General features: G+C 38.6%; 1 protein-coding gene across 1 annotated transcript; it reads left to right on the top strand.

Moving 5' to 3' along the window:
- Positions 1-2,351: 2,351 nt before the first annotated feature.
- On the top strand, positions 2,352-2,973 carry LOC126798578 (mini zinc finger protein 2-like). The gene has a single exon (XM_050525586.1). The coding sequence runs from the start codon at positions 2,521-2,523 to the stop codon at positions 2,779-2,781; it is 261 nt and encodes an 86-aa protein (XP_050381543.1). The 5' UTR covers positions 2,352-2,520; the 3' UTR covers positions 2,782-2,973.
- Positions 2,974-18,917: the final 15,944 nt, after the last annotated feature.

Below are 18,917 nucleotides of genomic sequence, written 5' to 3'. Positions count from 1 at the left end.
TTGTTGAGAGGCAAATTGCTCCTTTCATTCTTTCGGCCATCTTCTCATAACATAATCATACTAATTAAAAGACCTCATCATTCCTTAATGGCTTAATCTATCTTTAAATTTGGGCTTCCATTCCACTAAAACGTACAATCGATCATCTGATCGAAATTAATTAAGCGCTTACACGTATACGTGCATTTAGTTGCACTCAAATTTCACTTCTTGAAGTACCAATTGGCCAAATTTCAATATCAACTGGACTACCAACCAACGTACACACATGCAGTTAGAGCGGTGCAGCTAGCTTTCTCTAAAGGTAATTACTTAATTAATTAGTTCCTTTGGTAATGAGTCACCAACTTGTATGTACATTATATTGTCAATTATAGCATGCATGCAACATTTATATTAGGTTAAAAATAGATTAGTCCATCAAATTACTTGCACCTTCAAATAACCATAATTATTCAATTCGAGAGTTACACTCCAAATATTCAGCGACAATCTGCTCCGATCCTTGGTGTACGTCTTAATATCCTGATCACGATCATTGTGGACACCAATATCTCTACATGATAACATGAATGGTTTTGGTAGAAAATCACATTATCAGGTGCATGCGTGCAATTGTGGATCAGAAATTAAGCACGACCGAATGAATAAAAATGGCAAAAAGTTAATGCATACTCTTCCATTGAGATTGATCAGTGTTATATGCCACAAAATGTTACCTAATTACGTGCATGTGCTTATCACTTGTTGACATGCTTGTCATTTCTCATTCTAATTTTCGAACCAATATCCGTCTTTCATACTTGTTCATGTGCAAATTATAGCTCTTAGCTAGAAGCACATGAATATTCATTTTGTCAGGTTCAAAGTTGGCGCAAAAATAAATTAAAAAATTTGTGGTTGGAAGTCATGCACACACACACACACACACACACACATATATATATATATATATATATATATATATATATATATATATGTATATAAAGCAGATGAAGTGGTGATCGACCAGAGTTATATCGATTGAAATATGACTGATCTCATATATATGTTTTTTGGCTATTGACTAGACTCGTGCACTTCTGATGTGTGTCTGTGTGTGATTCGATCCTTGCAAATTTTGTTTCACTCCCGTATTATCCAATAGCCATATTAACAATCGTTACTAATTATTTTCTGATAGTGATCCAGAGCATTAAGTTTTCGTTAATTACCATGTAACATTTAACGCGAGAAAATTCTTAATATCAATCTTTAATTTGACCTCTGATTAAATTGTGCCACCACCATTAGGTATGATCAAGTATTATCGCATTCAAGTCGTAATCACTACTACTAGCTACTACTACAATTTGGGTTGATTGGATGAACCCGTAGTCCCGTACACATGACATTTAAGTGGAAAGCATAAATACTGCCCTCACGGGTATTCAAGGGGACACTGTTATATGTTGCAAGTTATCACGAGCAACCCCCATTTACGATATAAGTGTCTTCGGCCAATCTAAGCAAGCAAACAAAGATGGTAAATAGTGGAATTTCCGTACAGGGTTTGGCCAAGCTTAGCTTTCATTTTTGAGTTTTTAGGTGATCGATGAACAGGGCCGGCCCTGAAAAATTTGAGGCACAGTCTAAAGAAAAAAAAATGGGTCCTTCCCCACACAAAAAAACAAACAGAAAAAAAATTGGCCCTTATACTGAAAAAAAAAACAAACAAACAGAAAAAAAAAAAATTTGGCCTTGGCCCAGTGCGGTAACACTGGCTGCCCCCCCCCCCCCCCCTCAGGGCCGGCCCTGTCGATGAAGGTCGACAATTTGCGGTTGCCATCTTTCATTGCACCCCACACAAAAACCACTCCTCCCTTTTAGATTTGCGATAACGTTTAAGGGCCATGTACTACTAATACAACTAGAACTCACAGCACATTTTTATCAGCTAGCTAGGTACACACAGATGACAGATCAAACACCATATCTAAGTTACATAATTAGTTTTCTCCTTAATTAGCTGGTCATTCCATATTTATCGATCCGTCATATTCAGCGTTTAGGTTCCTCAGCCATCTTAATTAGTTACGACACAGATCGATTTGTATCTCTATTTTTTTGCGCAGGTGAGTTGTAGTGAAGTTGCTGGACCATCAATTCACGACCAAAAATGTTAGGGTTTTCTTACCACTAGTAAAAAGTTGGTGTCATCAACCGTACCCCACCTCCTGTCTATACACAACAAAAACAACAGGAAAAGAAAAAAGGATAATAATAATTAGGAACGTGCCTATCTGTAGCACTAAGACTAAAGCAAGAATTAAGAGAAAGGTTTCGTGCTAATATGCTATAAATATATATCTAGGGTTAGGGCTTTATACCATCCATAAAGCATAGCAAACTCGCCTATTAACGTCCTCTCTGTATTTCTGTCACTTGCTCTCGACCCCTTTCAATCTAGCTATTACCTTCCTTTGATGAAACCCAATCCCTGTTCAGGGACTTGGGATCTGATATTGTCCGATTGGAATCATGAGGAAGCGCCAGGTTGTCGTGAGGAAAGAAGAACCTTCATCTTATACCATCAGGCACGTGAGATACGTAGAGTGCCAGAAGAATCATGCCGCCGGAGTTGGAGGGTATGCTGTTGATGGGTGCAGGGAGTTCATGGCGAGTGGAGAGGAGGGCACAGCTGCACTCACCTGCGCCGCCTGTGGCTGCCACCGGAACTTCCACCGAAGAGAAGTCGAGACTGTTTGCGAGTGCTCTTCACCTACTTCAACTGAGGCCTGACCATCCAAAATAAGTAATACCACTTTATTTCCTTGTCTAATTAAGAGGTGGAGTTAATTCATGCATGATGTAGTACTACTGGTGTTCACTGCTTGATGTGCTTTTGTGTGACTTTGAGAGTGTTGAGTGTTGGTTTCCTGGTTTGAAATGAAAATGATCGAGTAGACCATCTATTATATAGATGTATGTTTAGATGGAGATTTAGAGAAATTTCAATTATGGTCATGAGATTTAATTTATAAATTGATTTGAAGTGTGCAGCACCACAAAACAAGAGCATTGAGGTCCTACCAGAAACATAAATCAGCGTACCTATGCTGTATTATCATACCTAATTCTGAGTCTCTCTGTCAAAACCATTTTTGTAGCTGGTGGTATTATCATGTAGTGTGTCTACAAAGAACCACATATATACTTGCACAAGCCAGCTTCATGTACATGTTAAAAATTCTGAGCCCTAGCTTGGATCAATAGGTACCCTAGCTATATAACTAATTGATTCTGAAACTTTATCATAGCAGCATAATCAATCTCTATATATATTTGATTGTCTAGTTCATTTAATAAAACATAGTTCTAGTACTCTAAGTTGATGGAAGTCTCTTTACTTCCGGGCCTGATTACTGTATATAATTGGCATAAAGCATATCAATTCATGAATATTGCCGACTGATATAAACAGCAGTTCTGGAATTATTCGTCCTATACTTATCAGCAATATTAATGCTGAGATTACTTTGTAGTTAATTAAGACTTACGGCCCACATCTATCTAATCATGTTGGTTGTTATATTGGAGGGTTTTCGATCTCTATCAACTACCGGAAAAGGTGATTAAGGCGCGCTTAGTCTAATCAAACCCGGCCCCTCACTAATTTATTGGTTGAGCTAAAACTACCTCTCTTTTGGTTGGTCAAGTTATTAATAATCCCAAGAATTAATCTTTAAAAACTGAGCTTAAACACATTACAGAACATAAACGTACAATTATTAAACCATGTGCGTTTGTGTGGTATATCTGAAAATGGCAAGTGCAGAACAAGAGGAATCTTTCTTTCTTTTGGATGGTTCATAGCAGCAAGGGTTAATTTAGATATATATTCTTCATGTGAGTTGTTATAATCAAGTTAGGCAATGGCATGGAGGGAACAAACGTTCAGGTAAACATATACATTCGATGTGTTTGAGTCGGGAATATGTCCATTCTGTTGAATATCAAAGTAGTATGTGCATATATAACCATGAGAAAAAAGAATAGTGTGTTCATCATTACCTATATATGCATGTTCTTGCTTCTAGCTAGCAATGTAAGAGGCTAAGATCCAGCTGACCCTGCCCTCTATCAAGAAAACTACGAAACTCAGTGCAATCTGCGCTTTGTACATATATGATATATGATACACGTACATGCATTACTAGTTTCTTTTTCCCCTCTTGGTGCTATGTCGATACTGTTATGCCAACTCATAGCGCGCATCTGCTGCCGTTGCCGTCTTCAACAAAAGATCAATCTTTGGAAACAAAACCATAATTAAGCCCCGCCAGATATACGTACGGGCGGTATTCTTCTGATGTGAGACGATAAGAAGAACATAATTCAATATGCCCATGCATGCATGTTTAAACCCTTTTAACTAATATTATATGCGTGGAGAAGATGATGAATATTTGCTTCCTTTCTTTCTGTTGTATGTTACTGTTGGAGTTACTTTGCACAATGTTGATCACTCTTAATTTTAGTTAAAAGACAACTCAATTCCTTTCAAAAAGACATATCCCACTTAACTGAGTCACAGCATCAATGCCCCTCCTAGTCTCCTATGTAACGACCCTAAAATTTTGAGCTTAAAAACTCAAAATTTTAAAGTCGTGAAACACCAAAACAATCTCAACGAATTGAAATCATTTTAAATGCACAGCGGATCATCACTGAGTTCTCAATACAACTCAGAAAACCAATTATTACAAACCAAATTTATAATTCAGCATTACATAAAATGGAAATGTAATAATCCTCACAATCTCTCACAAAACTCACCAATAAATCCTCACAAATTCTCACACACAATTCTGAAATGAAAACCACACCACAAGCAGGATAATGAAATACTTCAAGACTCCGGAGTCGTCTCTCAATCTCCACTAGTCAACACCTGCGGAATTATCCCCTACACCATTGAATTGGTGCACCGGGATTGTAAACACAAACCCGGTAAGCTTATAGCTCGTATGAGTAAAATGAAAATAGAATTCGCATATCAACATATATGAAAAATCACAAATCAACAAATATAAATGTACTCATGAGTTAATGGACGGCCTATCTGGTTGTCCCAAAAATATATGAAATGAAAGTGCTCATGAGAAATAGGGCAACCCTTCTGGTTACCCAAATACATTTATAATACGGGTACTAATGAACGCTGGTACACATCTGTTACCCCTCACGTAGTACACCGCCGATATTGGGTAACCACCCGCTACCCAACATCCAAAACAATATGAGTACTCATGAGCCGATAACCACCCGTTACCTCACATGCAGTACTCCGGCAGACAGACTAGAGCTTTAACTGTATCGTAACTTTCGCCCGGCCAAAGGCTAAGTTCCGACTTGCCAAAGACGTACAATAATCTCACATCATATTGTACCAAAAATCAAGTCCGAAGACAATCAACATTTTAACAATCTCCATGTTAAAATCACGTACAATAATCACACCTCATATTGTACAATCAAAATCACAGGTTCTATATATAAATTTCGTCATCAAAATGACATTGTCACTATAAAATCTTAACAGTATATCATATAGCAAAATATATATATATATATATATATGTACATATTTACCATTTATACAATATATATCTAATCCGTTATATCATATACATGTCATATTTCATAAATACGTCCGAAGACAAAACGTTTAACAAACACCATGAATAAACCACGTACAATAATCTCTCCTCATATTGTACCAATTTAATCACATTATCAATACTTAATTCTCGTCATCGACATGACATATTCATAAAGAATTCATAACAGTATATAATATAGTAAACTATATATATATATATATATATACTTATTTACCATTTATACAAATATATATATATTCCACTATATCATATACATGTCGTTTTTTCAATATTTAAAACTCTTGCAAAAATCTTGAAATCACCGCATGGGTAGATTCGTAATTATGTGAGATTTTACTCACCTTATCGACTCGAGCGTAATTCCACAATTTCCGAAGATAATTCATTCCCTTGATTTATCGATCACCTTGAAAAGATAAGAAAGAATTTAGAAACGTTTCGTAAACCTTTAAATGCCGAAATAGTAATAATCGGTTTTACGAATTTACTGTTCACTGAGTACTATTCACTATATACTATTCACATATTTAATATTCATGTATTAATGTACAAATACACATCCAATACGTATTTCTGTACGAGTACATATTGTTTACATATTTTTGTACGTATAAATACTATTCAAATGTACGTACTGTCTCAGTAAATAATAATTACTTAATTACCCTTTTGAAATTACTTTTTATATTTACTAAAAGTAATTTATATTTACATTTACCGTATGTAAATAAAATTTACATTTACCGTACGTAAATCACTTTTACATTTACCGTACGTAAAAATAAATTACAAATTTACCATTCGAAAACACTGTTCACGCGCCGCCGCACGTGGCGGTGCGTGGGGTACACGCGCCACCTCCGGCAGCCCGCGCATGGGGTCCACGCGCCGAAACTAGCAACGGCACGTATCACGCCACCGCCGCCCCATTTCTCTTCCTTTCTCCTCCCTCTTCTCTTCCACGGCCTCAGCCGCCTCCTACTCCCTCCACGCACGCACACGCGCCGCCTAAGGCGGCGGTAACCCCTCCTCCTAGATCTACTCCAATCTTCCACAAATCCATCCAAAAACACAACAACAACATCACAACAACTCGATTCAATCAACCCTTACCTTGTTTGAACCGTGGGGAGCACCAGAGAGGCTAGGCAGCGGCGGAGGAAATCTGCAGAAACTTGACGAAGTCCTAGCGACTTCGCGACAGCGGGGCACAAGCTGGCGAGCTGGAGGGTGGATGTGGGAGTCCTTGCGACGACGTTGAGCTGAGCGGTGCACGTCACGGCGGCCCGGAGGGTGGTAGATCGACGAGAGGAATTTTCGGAGGGAGAGAGAAGTAGAATCGGAGAGAGAGAGAGAGGTGAGGGAGGCGGTGAGAGGTGAGAGAGTGTGGTTTCCAGAAATGGAAACCATAATCACAAAAATGCCCTTTTTATACTCGTTTCCAAAATCGGAAACTAACTTCCGACACTAATAACTTTCACGTACGACCTCCGATTCGAACGCGTAAAGCATCCACGAACTCGTATCGACGAGCTTTACAATTTTCGTGAAGGAAGTTTTCACAACCGAGCGACGGAATAAAAGTCGATATATTTGTTCGGAAACGTAACGTTTTTTCTAATTAAACGTTCCGAGAACTTTTCCGTTTTGTAAAGTCGCAAACACTCAAATTCATTTTAATTGAATTTCACAACTTTATAGAATTCAAATCAAACCAAATATTGTTTTGAAAAATAGGGTTATTACATCCTACAAGTCAGAATGCATCTTCTAGTTATATTCAATGTTCTAAAAAAGTAAAAATTGGTCGCCTAGGTGTTAGGAGGCGGGTCACCGCCACACTTTTTACCTATTTGGTTATCTGTAGCGCTCGAGGGATTTCGCGACTGCTTAGGCGGTCCATGGCATTTTTCGATGGTATGTGGCTGTTAAAATGGGTGGATTTAAAAAAACAATTAAAACATAGTGGAAGTAAAAATACTTCATGACGAAGATTTTATTTCGGATGATGATACAGAAGGTGAGGATGGATAAATATATATTAAGTTTAAGTACGATACCGAAAGAGTTAGAGAATGATTTGGAGAATAAGAACTTGAGATTTAGTCTTGCATTTATTTTACTATTTACTAACTTTTTGTTCTAATATTTTTGTATGGATTTTGAGCTTAAGTTATTTTGAGTTTAGACTATTTTGAAAATTAATATCGAACATCATTATATATTTTTAATCATATAAATAGTTTAAATACATGTATAAAAATAAATAAATATTTAATAATTTGAATCCGTTTAGGAGGCCGCCTAGCCGTCTTGGCACTAGGAGGTAGTTGTCTGCCTGCACATATTGCCTAACGTTTTTTCGAACCTTGGTTATATTAAATTTTTAGTAGCTATGATTTTTTTGACTGAAATCAGAAATTTTTCAGCAAATTTTTTCTTTCTATTTGTACGAGAGAGTCGGATATATATATATATATATTTTTTTTTGAGAAAGGCATTGGAGATATATTTGTGTATATGAAAGTTCGAAACAATAAGAAGCATTCAAGCTCTAAATATATAGTAAATAAATCTTTGGATCGGCCGTTTATAGGTGGTGAGGATAATAAGACTGCACTATTCTTACATCCGATGCAAATTAGCCGAATTTCCGAGGCAATCAGCATCGCTGCCTCGCCGGAGACCTTCATTAGAAATATGTTCTATGAGATATTGGTGATTGGTTTTGTCATGACGTACTCTCATAGACTCATATGGATTTTCATTAGCACCAAAACACTCTCTTTCATTTGAACTTGCTGAAATGTTCTCTCTTATCTTGCACGTACATAAGTACATTACTACAATTTCATTATGACTGTTACCAAATGATGATAATTCTCCCTCAAAGTGAACTAGCTCTTTATTTTTGGGAAGTGAAAATTTTAAGAACCATACCTCACAAATGCCTCACTCTAAATTAAAGGTAATTTAGTTTTGTTAATTTTAAAACGGTACACGACGTCTATAACTCTATCCAATATTTGCAAGGGTAATAGTATCTTTCCCCTTCTTTGACCAATTCATCGTATGCACTGCGCAAGTATATCAAAATCCCTCGTATACTAGAGAACATGGTAGAGACCATTTATCTATCTCAAATTCCCTCTCAACCCCAACCAAGTTGGGTTTCTTTGAATAATCTAATCCAACCAATTCAAGCACCACTCTGATATCTCCTTGTCAATTGAACCATCTCGGCCTCTTTCAGACTTAACCAGTTTGCTCTATTGCATAGAGAAACCAAATCAATCCCGATCCTCAAATCATTCTCGAGTTAATCAATATACCTCGACTCCAACTCATAGAAGTTGTTCACCACAACCCTAAAGCTCTTGTCTTCCAATGTACTATTGTTTATGGCGAAAATGGGGAATTGAGACCTCGTCATTTTGACCCGATCGGGAAGACTTGGGAACACGGATAACTTCAAATCGGAACTCACTTTCTAATACGACCCAAATCGATTGACGTAACTGCATAACACAGTGGGAGAATAACCTATTCCTTTTAAAGTCAATTCTTGAGATTCTGATGTAGTCGATGACGTCAGAAGCCCAACTGGAAGATGTCGATGACGATGAAGTCAGGAGGGTGTTGGGAGGGGTTGTTGGAAAGCAAAGGTGTTAGTGAAGGGGGTGGCGCACATGGAGGTGTCATGTGTGGTGACGTTGGTTGGGAGGTCGGGGGCTCGGATGGTGATACGACGGTTGAGGGTTTAGTTGTAGTGGATGGAGACATGGAGTTGCGGAAGCGGACTCAATAGAGGTGAAAAGGATGGTGAACACAATTACCCTTGCAAAATAGACGGAAAATTATGAAACAAACGGAGGGGCTAACGACAGGTACAAATATTGGGTCAAAATCTATATGTTGTGTACCGTTTTAAAGTTAATGAAACTAAATTACACTTAATTTAGAGTGAGCCATTTGTCGGGTATGATTCTTAAAATTTTCACTTTTGAGAATGAATTTGGGCCGGCCTTGACAGGGGTATCTGAACTTTCTTCCGGTACAAGGATAACTAAGTGGACTAGACCATTCAAAAACCAAGCAACAACCAACAGGGTCAAGAAAAGTTATGTTCAATTTGGCACAGGGGATTCCGAACCCTTATCAGTTTCGGATCAAAACCGTGCAGAAATACAAACCCTAGACTGTACTAAGATCCTACTAATCAAATGTTAAAGAGAAAATGTTAAGAAGGTAGACTGCTTAAAAACAAATATGTCATATGGCAGTTGAAACAAACCCAGATTTGAGCACAGAGGACACGCTTGTGATCGATCTCCAGAGCATTGTTTTATATATTTACAAACCCAAATCATTTCTATAAACCTTATAAAATTATATAGCTAGTCTAATCTTCTCTTCAATTAAGTTATAAGAAACTCTGATTTAATATTTGTTTCAACTGCTTATAATTAGGAGAGTCCACTTCGCTATCTAACAGGGACACATGTAAAACTGATAGAACTATTAATTACCACAGTTGTTCACGTTAAAATTATTTCCTGCATCAGTGGATCTTAAACTATGTCAATATGAAATTGTTAACCCTATAGATGATTTACGAGACTTAAAAAACAAAGTTGTCAGGTGTTGGAATTCTCCAGTGCAAGCATGCGCGTGAGGTAAACTGATCAAATGGGCCACGATAAAGTTTCCTATTTTGGGTTAGACAGTGGACCCTTTTCTTCTGTGCTTTTTCACACAAGCGATTCAAAGTCTATTCCATCATACACGACCACACGAGCTAGGTAGCTAGAGCTCGCAAACTAACTTCGGGTTTGGGCTTTTATAACCTTTTTTTTACCGTGAATTCACTCAAGGATGGGCTAGCTGGCAATCATGCCCCTTTTGCTAAGATTTACACGATTTATGGTTTCTCGACCTCTATGCGTATAAAATCTTATAATGTTTAACGGTTTTTTTTTAATTTAATCTTTCATAGTCGAATCTGACATAGCGCATGTAGTAGATAATTGAGTTGATGAAACACAATGTATCATTCAACCATCTATATATACATATAGATAGTTGGATTGCATGGCCGGTAAACAAAGGAAATTGGCCAATTAGCTAGGAAAAGACATGACCTTCATAGAACAGAGCAGCTTTCTGATCAAAAAGGAAAGAGTTTTTTTCACCAACAGTCCCTCAATTCTGGTGTACCTACCAATGTGATACCTCAACTCTTAATCGTACCAATGTGATACCCAGACTCTAGTATTGCTATCATTGAAGTACTTCCGTTAGTTTTTTTCAACTTTTCCGTTATCTTGGTGACGTGGCAAGTACGTGAGGCCCACAAAGAGGGTTAAAAGACAAAATTAACCTCATCTGAGAGGAGCAATGTTTTTTCCGCCCTTTACCTTGAGAAAGACACCCAACAATTCCAATTTTGGCGCCAATTTTCCCTCCCTACTCCTTAATTTGTGTCTCTTATCTAAACTAAAGAACTACCGCCAACCAGTCGACCACAATCTGATAAAACCTAGATCGATCTCATTTTCTATTTTTACCCTAGCACTTGTTAAACTAACAGAATAAATATAGAAATTTATATGGAACATCTCATTTCCACAATCTCATAAGAATATAGAAACACATAACTTAACGAAATTTAACTACATGTACCATTAGTTCTTACAAGCAAAAATCATGGCAGATCAACATAAAAGGTGGCAACTAATGGTACTTAAATATGTATTTGAATTTCGTTAAGTTATGTGTTTTTATATTCTTATGAGATTGTGGAAAGGAGATGTTCCATATAAATTTCTATATTTATTCTGTTAGTTTAACAAGTGCTAGGGTAAAAATAGAAAATGAGATTGATCTAGGTTTTATCAGATTGTGGTCGACTGGTTGGCGGTAGTTCTTTAGTTTAGATAAGAGACACAAATTAAGGAGTAGGGAGGGAAAATTGGCGCCAAAATTGGAATTGTTGGGTGTCTTTCTCAAGGTAAAGGGCGGAAAAAACATTGCTCCTCTCAGATGAGGTTAATTTTGTCTTTTAACCCTCTTTGTGGGCCTCACGTACTTGCCACGTCACCAAGATAACGGAAAAGTTGAAAAAAACTAACGGAAGTACTTCAATGATAGCAATACTAGAGTCTGGGTATCACATTGGTACGATTAAGAGTTGAGGTATCACATTGGTAGGTACACCAGAGTTGAGGGACTGTTGGTGAAAAAAACTCAAAAGGAAAACCCAAGCAACTTGTGTATATGATAATTAAACGGTATGAACTTGTATTGATTGTATTGATCTTTGAGTATTTGATACAAAGCTATTTATAGGAAATGAGCTTGCATAATTGCATGGCTGTAACACTATGTCTAATGATGCATCCTAGTTGTTCTACCACCATGAGTAACATGGTTCACACAGCTCACAAAGTTGTCTCTCCATCTGTCCCTCCATTACTCACGCTACCACTTTCCCTCAAGTTGGCGCATACATATCAACCATGCCAAACTTGCTAAGTGAGTCATAAAATGCCTTCTTAGACACTCATTTTGTGAGCATATCGGCAAGTTTCTCTTCTGTAGGAACAAAAGGAAAACTAATGATTTTGGCGTCTAGCTTCTCCTTTAAAAAGTGACGATCAACCTCCACATGTTTTGTTCGATCATGTTGCACATGGTTATGTGAGATATCAATAGCTGCCTTGTTGTCACAGTACAGCTTCATAGCACACTTAGACTTAATACCCAAGTCTTGTAGCAAATTTCTAAGCCATAACAATTCGCACTCCCTGAGCCATACCTCTGTATTCTGCTTCAACACTAGATCGAGCTACCACTTTTTGTTTCTTACTCTTCCATGTAACAAGATTACCCCCAACAAAGGTAAAGTATCCTGATGTGGATCTCCGATTTGTAATATTTCTAGCCCAGTCTGCATCTGTGAAGCCACAAACCTCAAGGATATTATTGTGATTAGAGAACATTACTCCTCTCCATGGAGCTGACTTCAAGTACCTCAAAATTCTTACAACATCATCCATGTGGTCCACACTGGGATTATGCATGAACTGACTCACTACACTTACTACATACGCAACATCTCGTCTGGTATGTGATAAATAAATTAGGCGTCCAACTAGCCTCTGATAACGAGTTTTTTCAGTAGGCACTTGATTTGGATACTCTGCTAATCGATGGTTCTGCTCAATAAGAGTATAAATAGGAGTGCAATCCAACATACCTGTCTCTATTAGTAGATCAATGATGTACTTCCTCTGACACAGATAGATACCATCACTTCCACGGGCTACCTCAATGCCCAAAAGTACTTAAGTGTACCTAGGTCTTTCATCTCAAACTCAGTGGCTAGCTGTTTCTGTAATCTATCCACCTAAACAGTATCATTCCCAGTAACTATTATATCATCCACATATATAATTAGGGTTGTTACCTTCCCTTGTTGATGTTTGAGAAATAACGTGTGGTCTGAATTTCTCATAAACTGTGAGAATCTTCCAAACCAAGCACGAGGTGACTGTTTGAGACCATACAAAGACTTTCTCAATCTTCATACAAAGTTATTTGGAGAAGCAGACACATATCCAGGCGGAAGATCCATGTACACTTCCTCTGTTAGTTCTCCATGAAGGAATGCATTCTTAACATCAAACTGTCTAAGTGGCCAGTTTAAGTTAGCAGCAAAAGAGAGCAATACCAGAATAATGTTTATCTTTGCAACAGGTGCAAATGTCTCATCATATTCTATGCCATATGTCTGGGTAAACCCCTTTGCTACTAGGCGTGCTTTATACCGGCTCACTGACTTATCTGGATTATGTTTCACTGTAAACACCTAACGACATGCCACATGCTTCTTGCCATGTGGTGGAGATACAAGCTCCCAAGTATCGTTCTTTTGTAATGCTTCTATCTTTTCCTCCATTGCTTTCCTCCATTTCGGATCTCCCAATGCATCATGCACTTTGTTAGGTACTGATACAGTAGATATTTGATTCACAAATGACTCATATGACTTAGACAATCTTTTGGTAGATATAAAATTTACCACATGATACTTTGCTTTAGTATGAAGGGTATGTTCATATTTCTTTGTTGGCTGACCCCGAGTAGACCTATTTGGTAAGACATATTGTCAACTATGAGTCTCACTAGTATTAGTCTCAATAGAATGACTAACCTCAGATGAGTGATCTTATGTACCAGGAGAGCATTGGTTAGGTGGATAAACAATAGTACGGGAGACATGAGGGGCAGATGTGTTGTCATCTTCTGGCTCCTGATTTTTCGGAGGCATATATCGGAATCATCCGGTGGTGCCTGTGTAGCTGACACATTGGGAATCTCAATGGAACCTGTCACCATATGTACTGGCTCACTTGTCTCCCTCTCTCCATGATACAACTCTTCAAAATATGAATTCTCCCCCTGAAGAGCAGTATCAGAAGAGGTAAAATAACTCATGTCCTAAAAAAAGGTAACAACCATAGTGACATAATACTTCCTGGTAGGTGGATGATAACACTGATACCCTTTCTGATGTCCTCCATATCCAACAAACACACATTTAACTGTCCGGACATCCAACTTAGATCTCTGATGTTGTGGAAGATGGACAAAAGCAACACAACCGAAAACACGGGCAGGAATAGTAAGAAAAGAGGGTAATAAGACATGAGATGCAAGAACCTCATATGAAACTTTTCCCTGAAGGACACTAGATGAAAGACGATTAATGAGGTGGGCGGAAGTGATGACAGCATCACCCTAAAGGTATTTAGGCATATGGGCACTAAAAAGAAGACAACGAGCCATATCAAGTAAATGACGATTTTTCCTTTTAGAAACGTCATTTTGCTTAAGTGTATAAGGACATGTTGTTTGATGAACAATTTCGTGTGTGATAAAGAACGCTTGAAAGACATTATTCACATATTCCCCCCCCCATTATCAGAACGAATAACTCTAATTGTGGCATGATATTGGGTTTAGACAGTGGTATAGAAGGCTTGAAAAGCTGAAAAAAAACCTCATCTTTAGTTTTAAGAAGAACAATCCATGAAAGGCGTGTGCAATCATCAATAAAGGACACATAATACCGCATTCCGGACACAGTAGACTCTTTGGAGAGTCTCCAAACATCAGAATGAATTAATTCAAAAGGAATAGTACTTTTATTAGAAGTACTAGGGGAATAAGTAGACCGATGACTCTTACTCAAAACACCTGTCTCATAACGTAAAGAAGACTCATCCACACTACAAAACAAAGTAGGCACAAATGTTTTCATAATACTAAAAGATGGATGCCCTAAGCGATGATGCCATAACCAAACTTCACTTAGCTTGTCAGAAGTAGAGATTAAAGTGGGCTGAGACTGTGCCCCTGGTTTCTCCCCCACATATGTCTGATCCAGATGAAACAACCTGCCCCTCAGATACCCCCGACCAATGAACTCCCCAGTGAGAAGATTCTGAAATATCACATACATAGGAAAAAATGTCAGAGAACACTTGGCGTCAGCGTTCAATTGTGGGACATATATCAAATGATGAGATAAAGCATGTACATATAGCACATTGTGAAGCTCTATAGTGGGAGTAATACGAACTGACCCTGTCCCTAATACGGGAAATGCCTCACCATTAACATTAGTAACATAGGGTACTAGTGGAGGAGACAATATGGTAAAATAAGATTTGTCATAAGTTATATGATCAGACGCACCATAATCAATAATTCATGTACCAACACCAACAAAGTTAGAAATATGTAAAACCATACCAATTTTACCACGACCAACTATGGATGCGGTAGGTGTTTCTCCTCCTGTTGTATGATGATCATGTCCAACTACACCATAGATATCTGGTTCCTGGATAAATTGAATAGCTGATTTCGCCTTAGGACGATAATTAGGCCTTGGGACGATAATTAGGCCTTCTAGGCCTAAGGTGTGGATATAGCTTTCAACAGGTTGCACGAGCATGGTTTGTATCATGACAATAAGAGCAAGGAGGGCGTGGTTGATTCCCGAAGCCTGGTGGTGGGCATTGCTGATGAAGTGGAGCCAAAGTGCCTAGCGGAATGGATGATGCTGGAGATCGAGCATGAACAGTAAGGCTGGAAACTACAACTTGTGCCTGATGAAGACTCTCCTGCTGAGACTCATCCTTACGGATATATGTGAATGTGGTAATTAGGCGAGGGGGTTCGATCTTTCTGAGCAATTCTCATTTCGCATTGTTATGCTTGGCATCAAGACCTCTTAGGAAATGGTGAACTCGCTCAAGCTCCTTCTCTTTTTGGTACCAAACAATATCCTCCTGATGCTTGATCATACAAGGACGTTTCATATCAATCTCAGCCCAAATATTTTTCAATTTGGTGAAATATTGCGCCACTGGTTGCCCATCCTGTTGCATTGCCAAAGTTGTGAACATTAACCTGTATGAAATCAGAATCATTAGTATATAAGCCTTCCAGTGTTTGCCATATTGCCTGCGCAGTGGTACATGCCTCGACCAGATCAACGATTTCGTCATTCATAGCTTTTCACAAGACTGACATTACAAGACCATCATCGTCATCCCACTTGGTGTAGGCAACAATATCATCTTTACTAGGAGCCGTACTTACTCTGGTTACATGCCCCATCTTGTGCATGCCTCGAAGATAAGCGGCCATAATTCTATTCCATTTACGGAAATTAGTTCCGTTGAGTTCCCCCCCCCTAAAAAAAAACCACTTTCAGAATTTTTGACAGATACTTCAAATTGTGGAACATTATTGATCTGAGAACTTTCTGTGTCGTCTCCAAAACCCATTGAAAAACGAAAAAATCAGGATTGATGCAACGGAAACACAAAAGGTTTTGAACCTGTCTTGGGTGCACCTACACTGACAACCAAGACCACAGAATTCGGGTCGGACTTGGACCGGGTCGGGTCAAATTCGGTCCGGGTCGGGTCAAACTCGGGTCGGCCCGAGGTCGAACGTGGGCCTCGGGTCGAACGATTTGCCGATTTTTTTTCTTGAAAATGAAGTTATATATCTGCTTTTTGAAGGATGAACCACCGAACGGAGAGGAGGAACCACTGAGGAAGACCACCGAAGATGCGGGCACCGTAGAGAAAGACCAGCGGGTCGGGGTGAACGCGGGAACCGGAGAGAGACCAGCGGGTCGGGGTGAATGCGGGCACCGGAGCGGTGGGCAGAGGACAACGGGCAGAGGACACCGGGTCGGAGCGGAGATGCGAGCACCGGGGCAGAGAGCGCGACGTCGTCAGCGGTAGGCGTCGACCGGAGCGCAGAGGAGACGGCAGCGCCGAAGATCCTCGTCGTCGGCGGCAAGACAGACGGTGGTAACCCAAAAAACCCAGAAAAAAGGCAGAGACTCGGTAGAGCTCTGATACCAAATTAAACGGTATAAACTTGTATTGATTGTATTGATCTTTGAGTATTTGATACAAAGCTATTTATAGGAAATGAGCTTGCATAATTGCATTGTTGTAACACTATGTCTAATGATGCATCCTAGCTGTTCTACCACCATGAGTAACATAGTTCACACAGCTCACAAAGCTGTCTCTTCATCTGTCCCTCCATTACTCACGCTAACAATGATCACATTTCACTTGTTGATTATCCAACAATCGTAGACAGTTGTTACCATCATTTGTACATTTGTATTTGTAATACCAGCAAGTTTAGATCGATCAAGTAGCTAGATTCACGCAGTTCTATCGTGATGACAATTTATGCCATGGTTTTGATCTCATATTATGTTTGTCTGTCCCACTTTGGAAGTATATATCGGTCAATTGAGATGAGACTGATCTCTGTTTTCATTTCCGAGTTCTGCAAAACAATATAATACAACCCTAAGCAAAAGCCAGCAGTGGCTCTTTTCAGTTTCTGATCGAGATAAGGTTTCAGTGTTCACAATAGAAAGAGCTAAAACAAACCCAACTAGGGTTTGCAATTAGTTATCAGTGCATTAGACATTAGCACTAATAAAGCGATAAATAAGGAATATGAAAGATAGAGATAGCTTCATACGAGGACCACCAAGTCACTAATGCATAAATCTTTATACTGCAAAAAAAATTATTGCGTGGTCCTTCATTGACCTGCAATAAGTGATTGAAATCTTTTTCAGATTACATCTGTTTTACAATGCTTCTTCTTCTTCTTCCACCTAGCTTTATGTCGACGTAAACTTCATTATATAATTATAAACCAAGTGTGATAAGGATTAATTAGCTAAAACGTAGAAAAGTTAATGGAAAACAAAACTAAAAATCACATCATAATGGAGCTAGCGAATATATTTGCTAGGTAAGCTGATTGTGTTGATATCAAGCAACTGGAGTGAAGAGTGCCATTGACCAAAAAAAAAAGGAGTGAAGAGTGCCGCTTTGATTTTGTTGGAATAGATGTGATCAAAGCTTGATTAATTAACGTTGCTTACTTATAGCCTCACTTATAACCCTTTTATTAAGAATAAGTTTTCATGATCTTTGATCTCAATTCGGTCTCTAATCGTTCATATATTATAACCCTGAAAAAGTTTAATTATTTGTGTTTAGTTGAGGATATCTTAGCCGCCAATCACCATCATCCAATGGCAATAGAACATTATGTATAAGCTTAATTGGTAACAACTGTGCAACACCACAACTTTTAGAATATTCCTCACGTTAAGGATCGATCTCATGCAAACTCGCGTCTTTCTATCCGGTCGATCTCAAATAAATTCTCCTCTTAATTATTACGTAGGCTTATGTATATCATACTACAAACTTGTACAGTGTGTGTGCTTAAGTTTGATTCGATCTCTTAATCTGATTGTAAAAGCAAAATGTATGTTAACTCCTCCTCGTCGAGAGACTTTCCGGGCGAGTTTCCTTGACCCTCCGGTCATCCTCCAGGGAAAACAAAGAGCGGAACTTGGTCCCACCACTGCCGCCTCCAAAAACTGGCCGGTGACCCTCAGGTCTGACGCCAACGCTAGCCCAACGCCATAAAGTGGACCTCCCACTGTAAGGGAACCACTGTTCACAATAGCTCAATTTCCCACATCGACATTTGGGAGAAAGACGCACTTCCCAAAGCCTATAAAAAGGGACATAACCTTCCAAAATAGGTAATGAATCACAATCAAGTCCTCAATTTCCTGCTTAAGAATTTAATACTTACTAACTTAAACATCAG

Source organism: Argentina anserina, chromosome 6, assembly GCF_933775445.1.
Source record: "Argentina anserina chromosome 6, drPotAnse1.1, whole genome shotgun sequence".
NCBI classification, from domain to species: Eukaryota; Viridiplantae; Streptophyta; class Magnoliopsida; order Rosales; family Rosaceae; genus Argentina; species Argentina anserina.
Note: the sequence above shows the minus strand (reverse complement) of the source record. Positions and strands in the feature narration are given on the sequence as shown.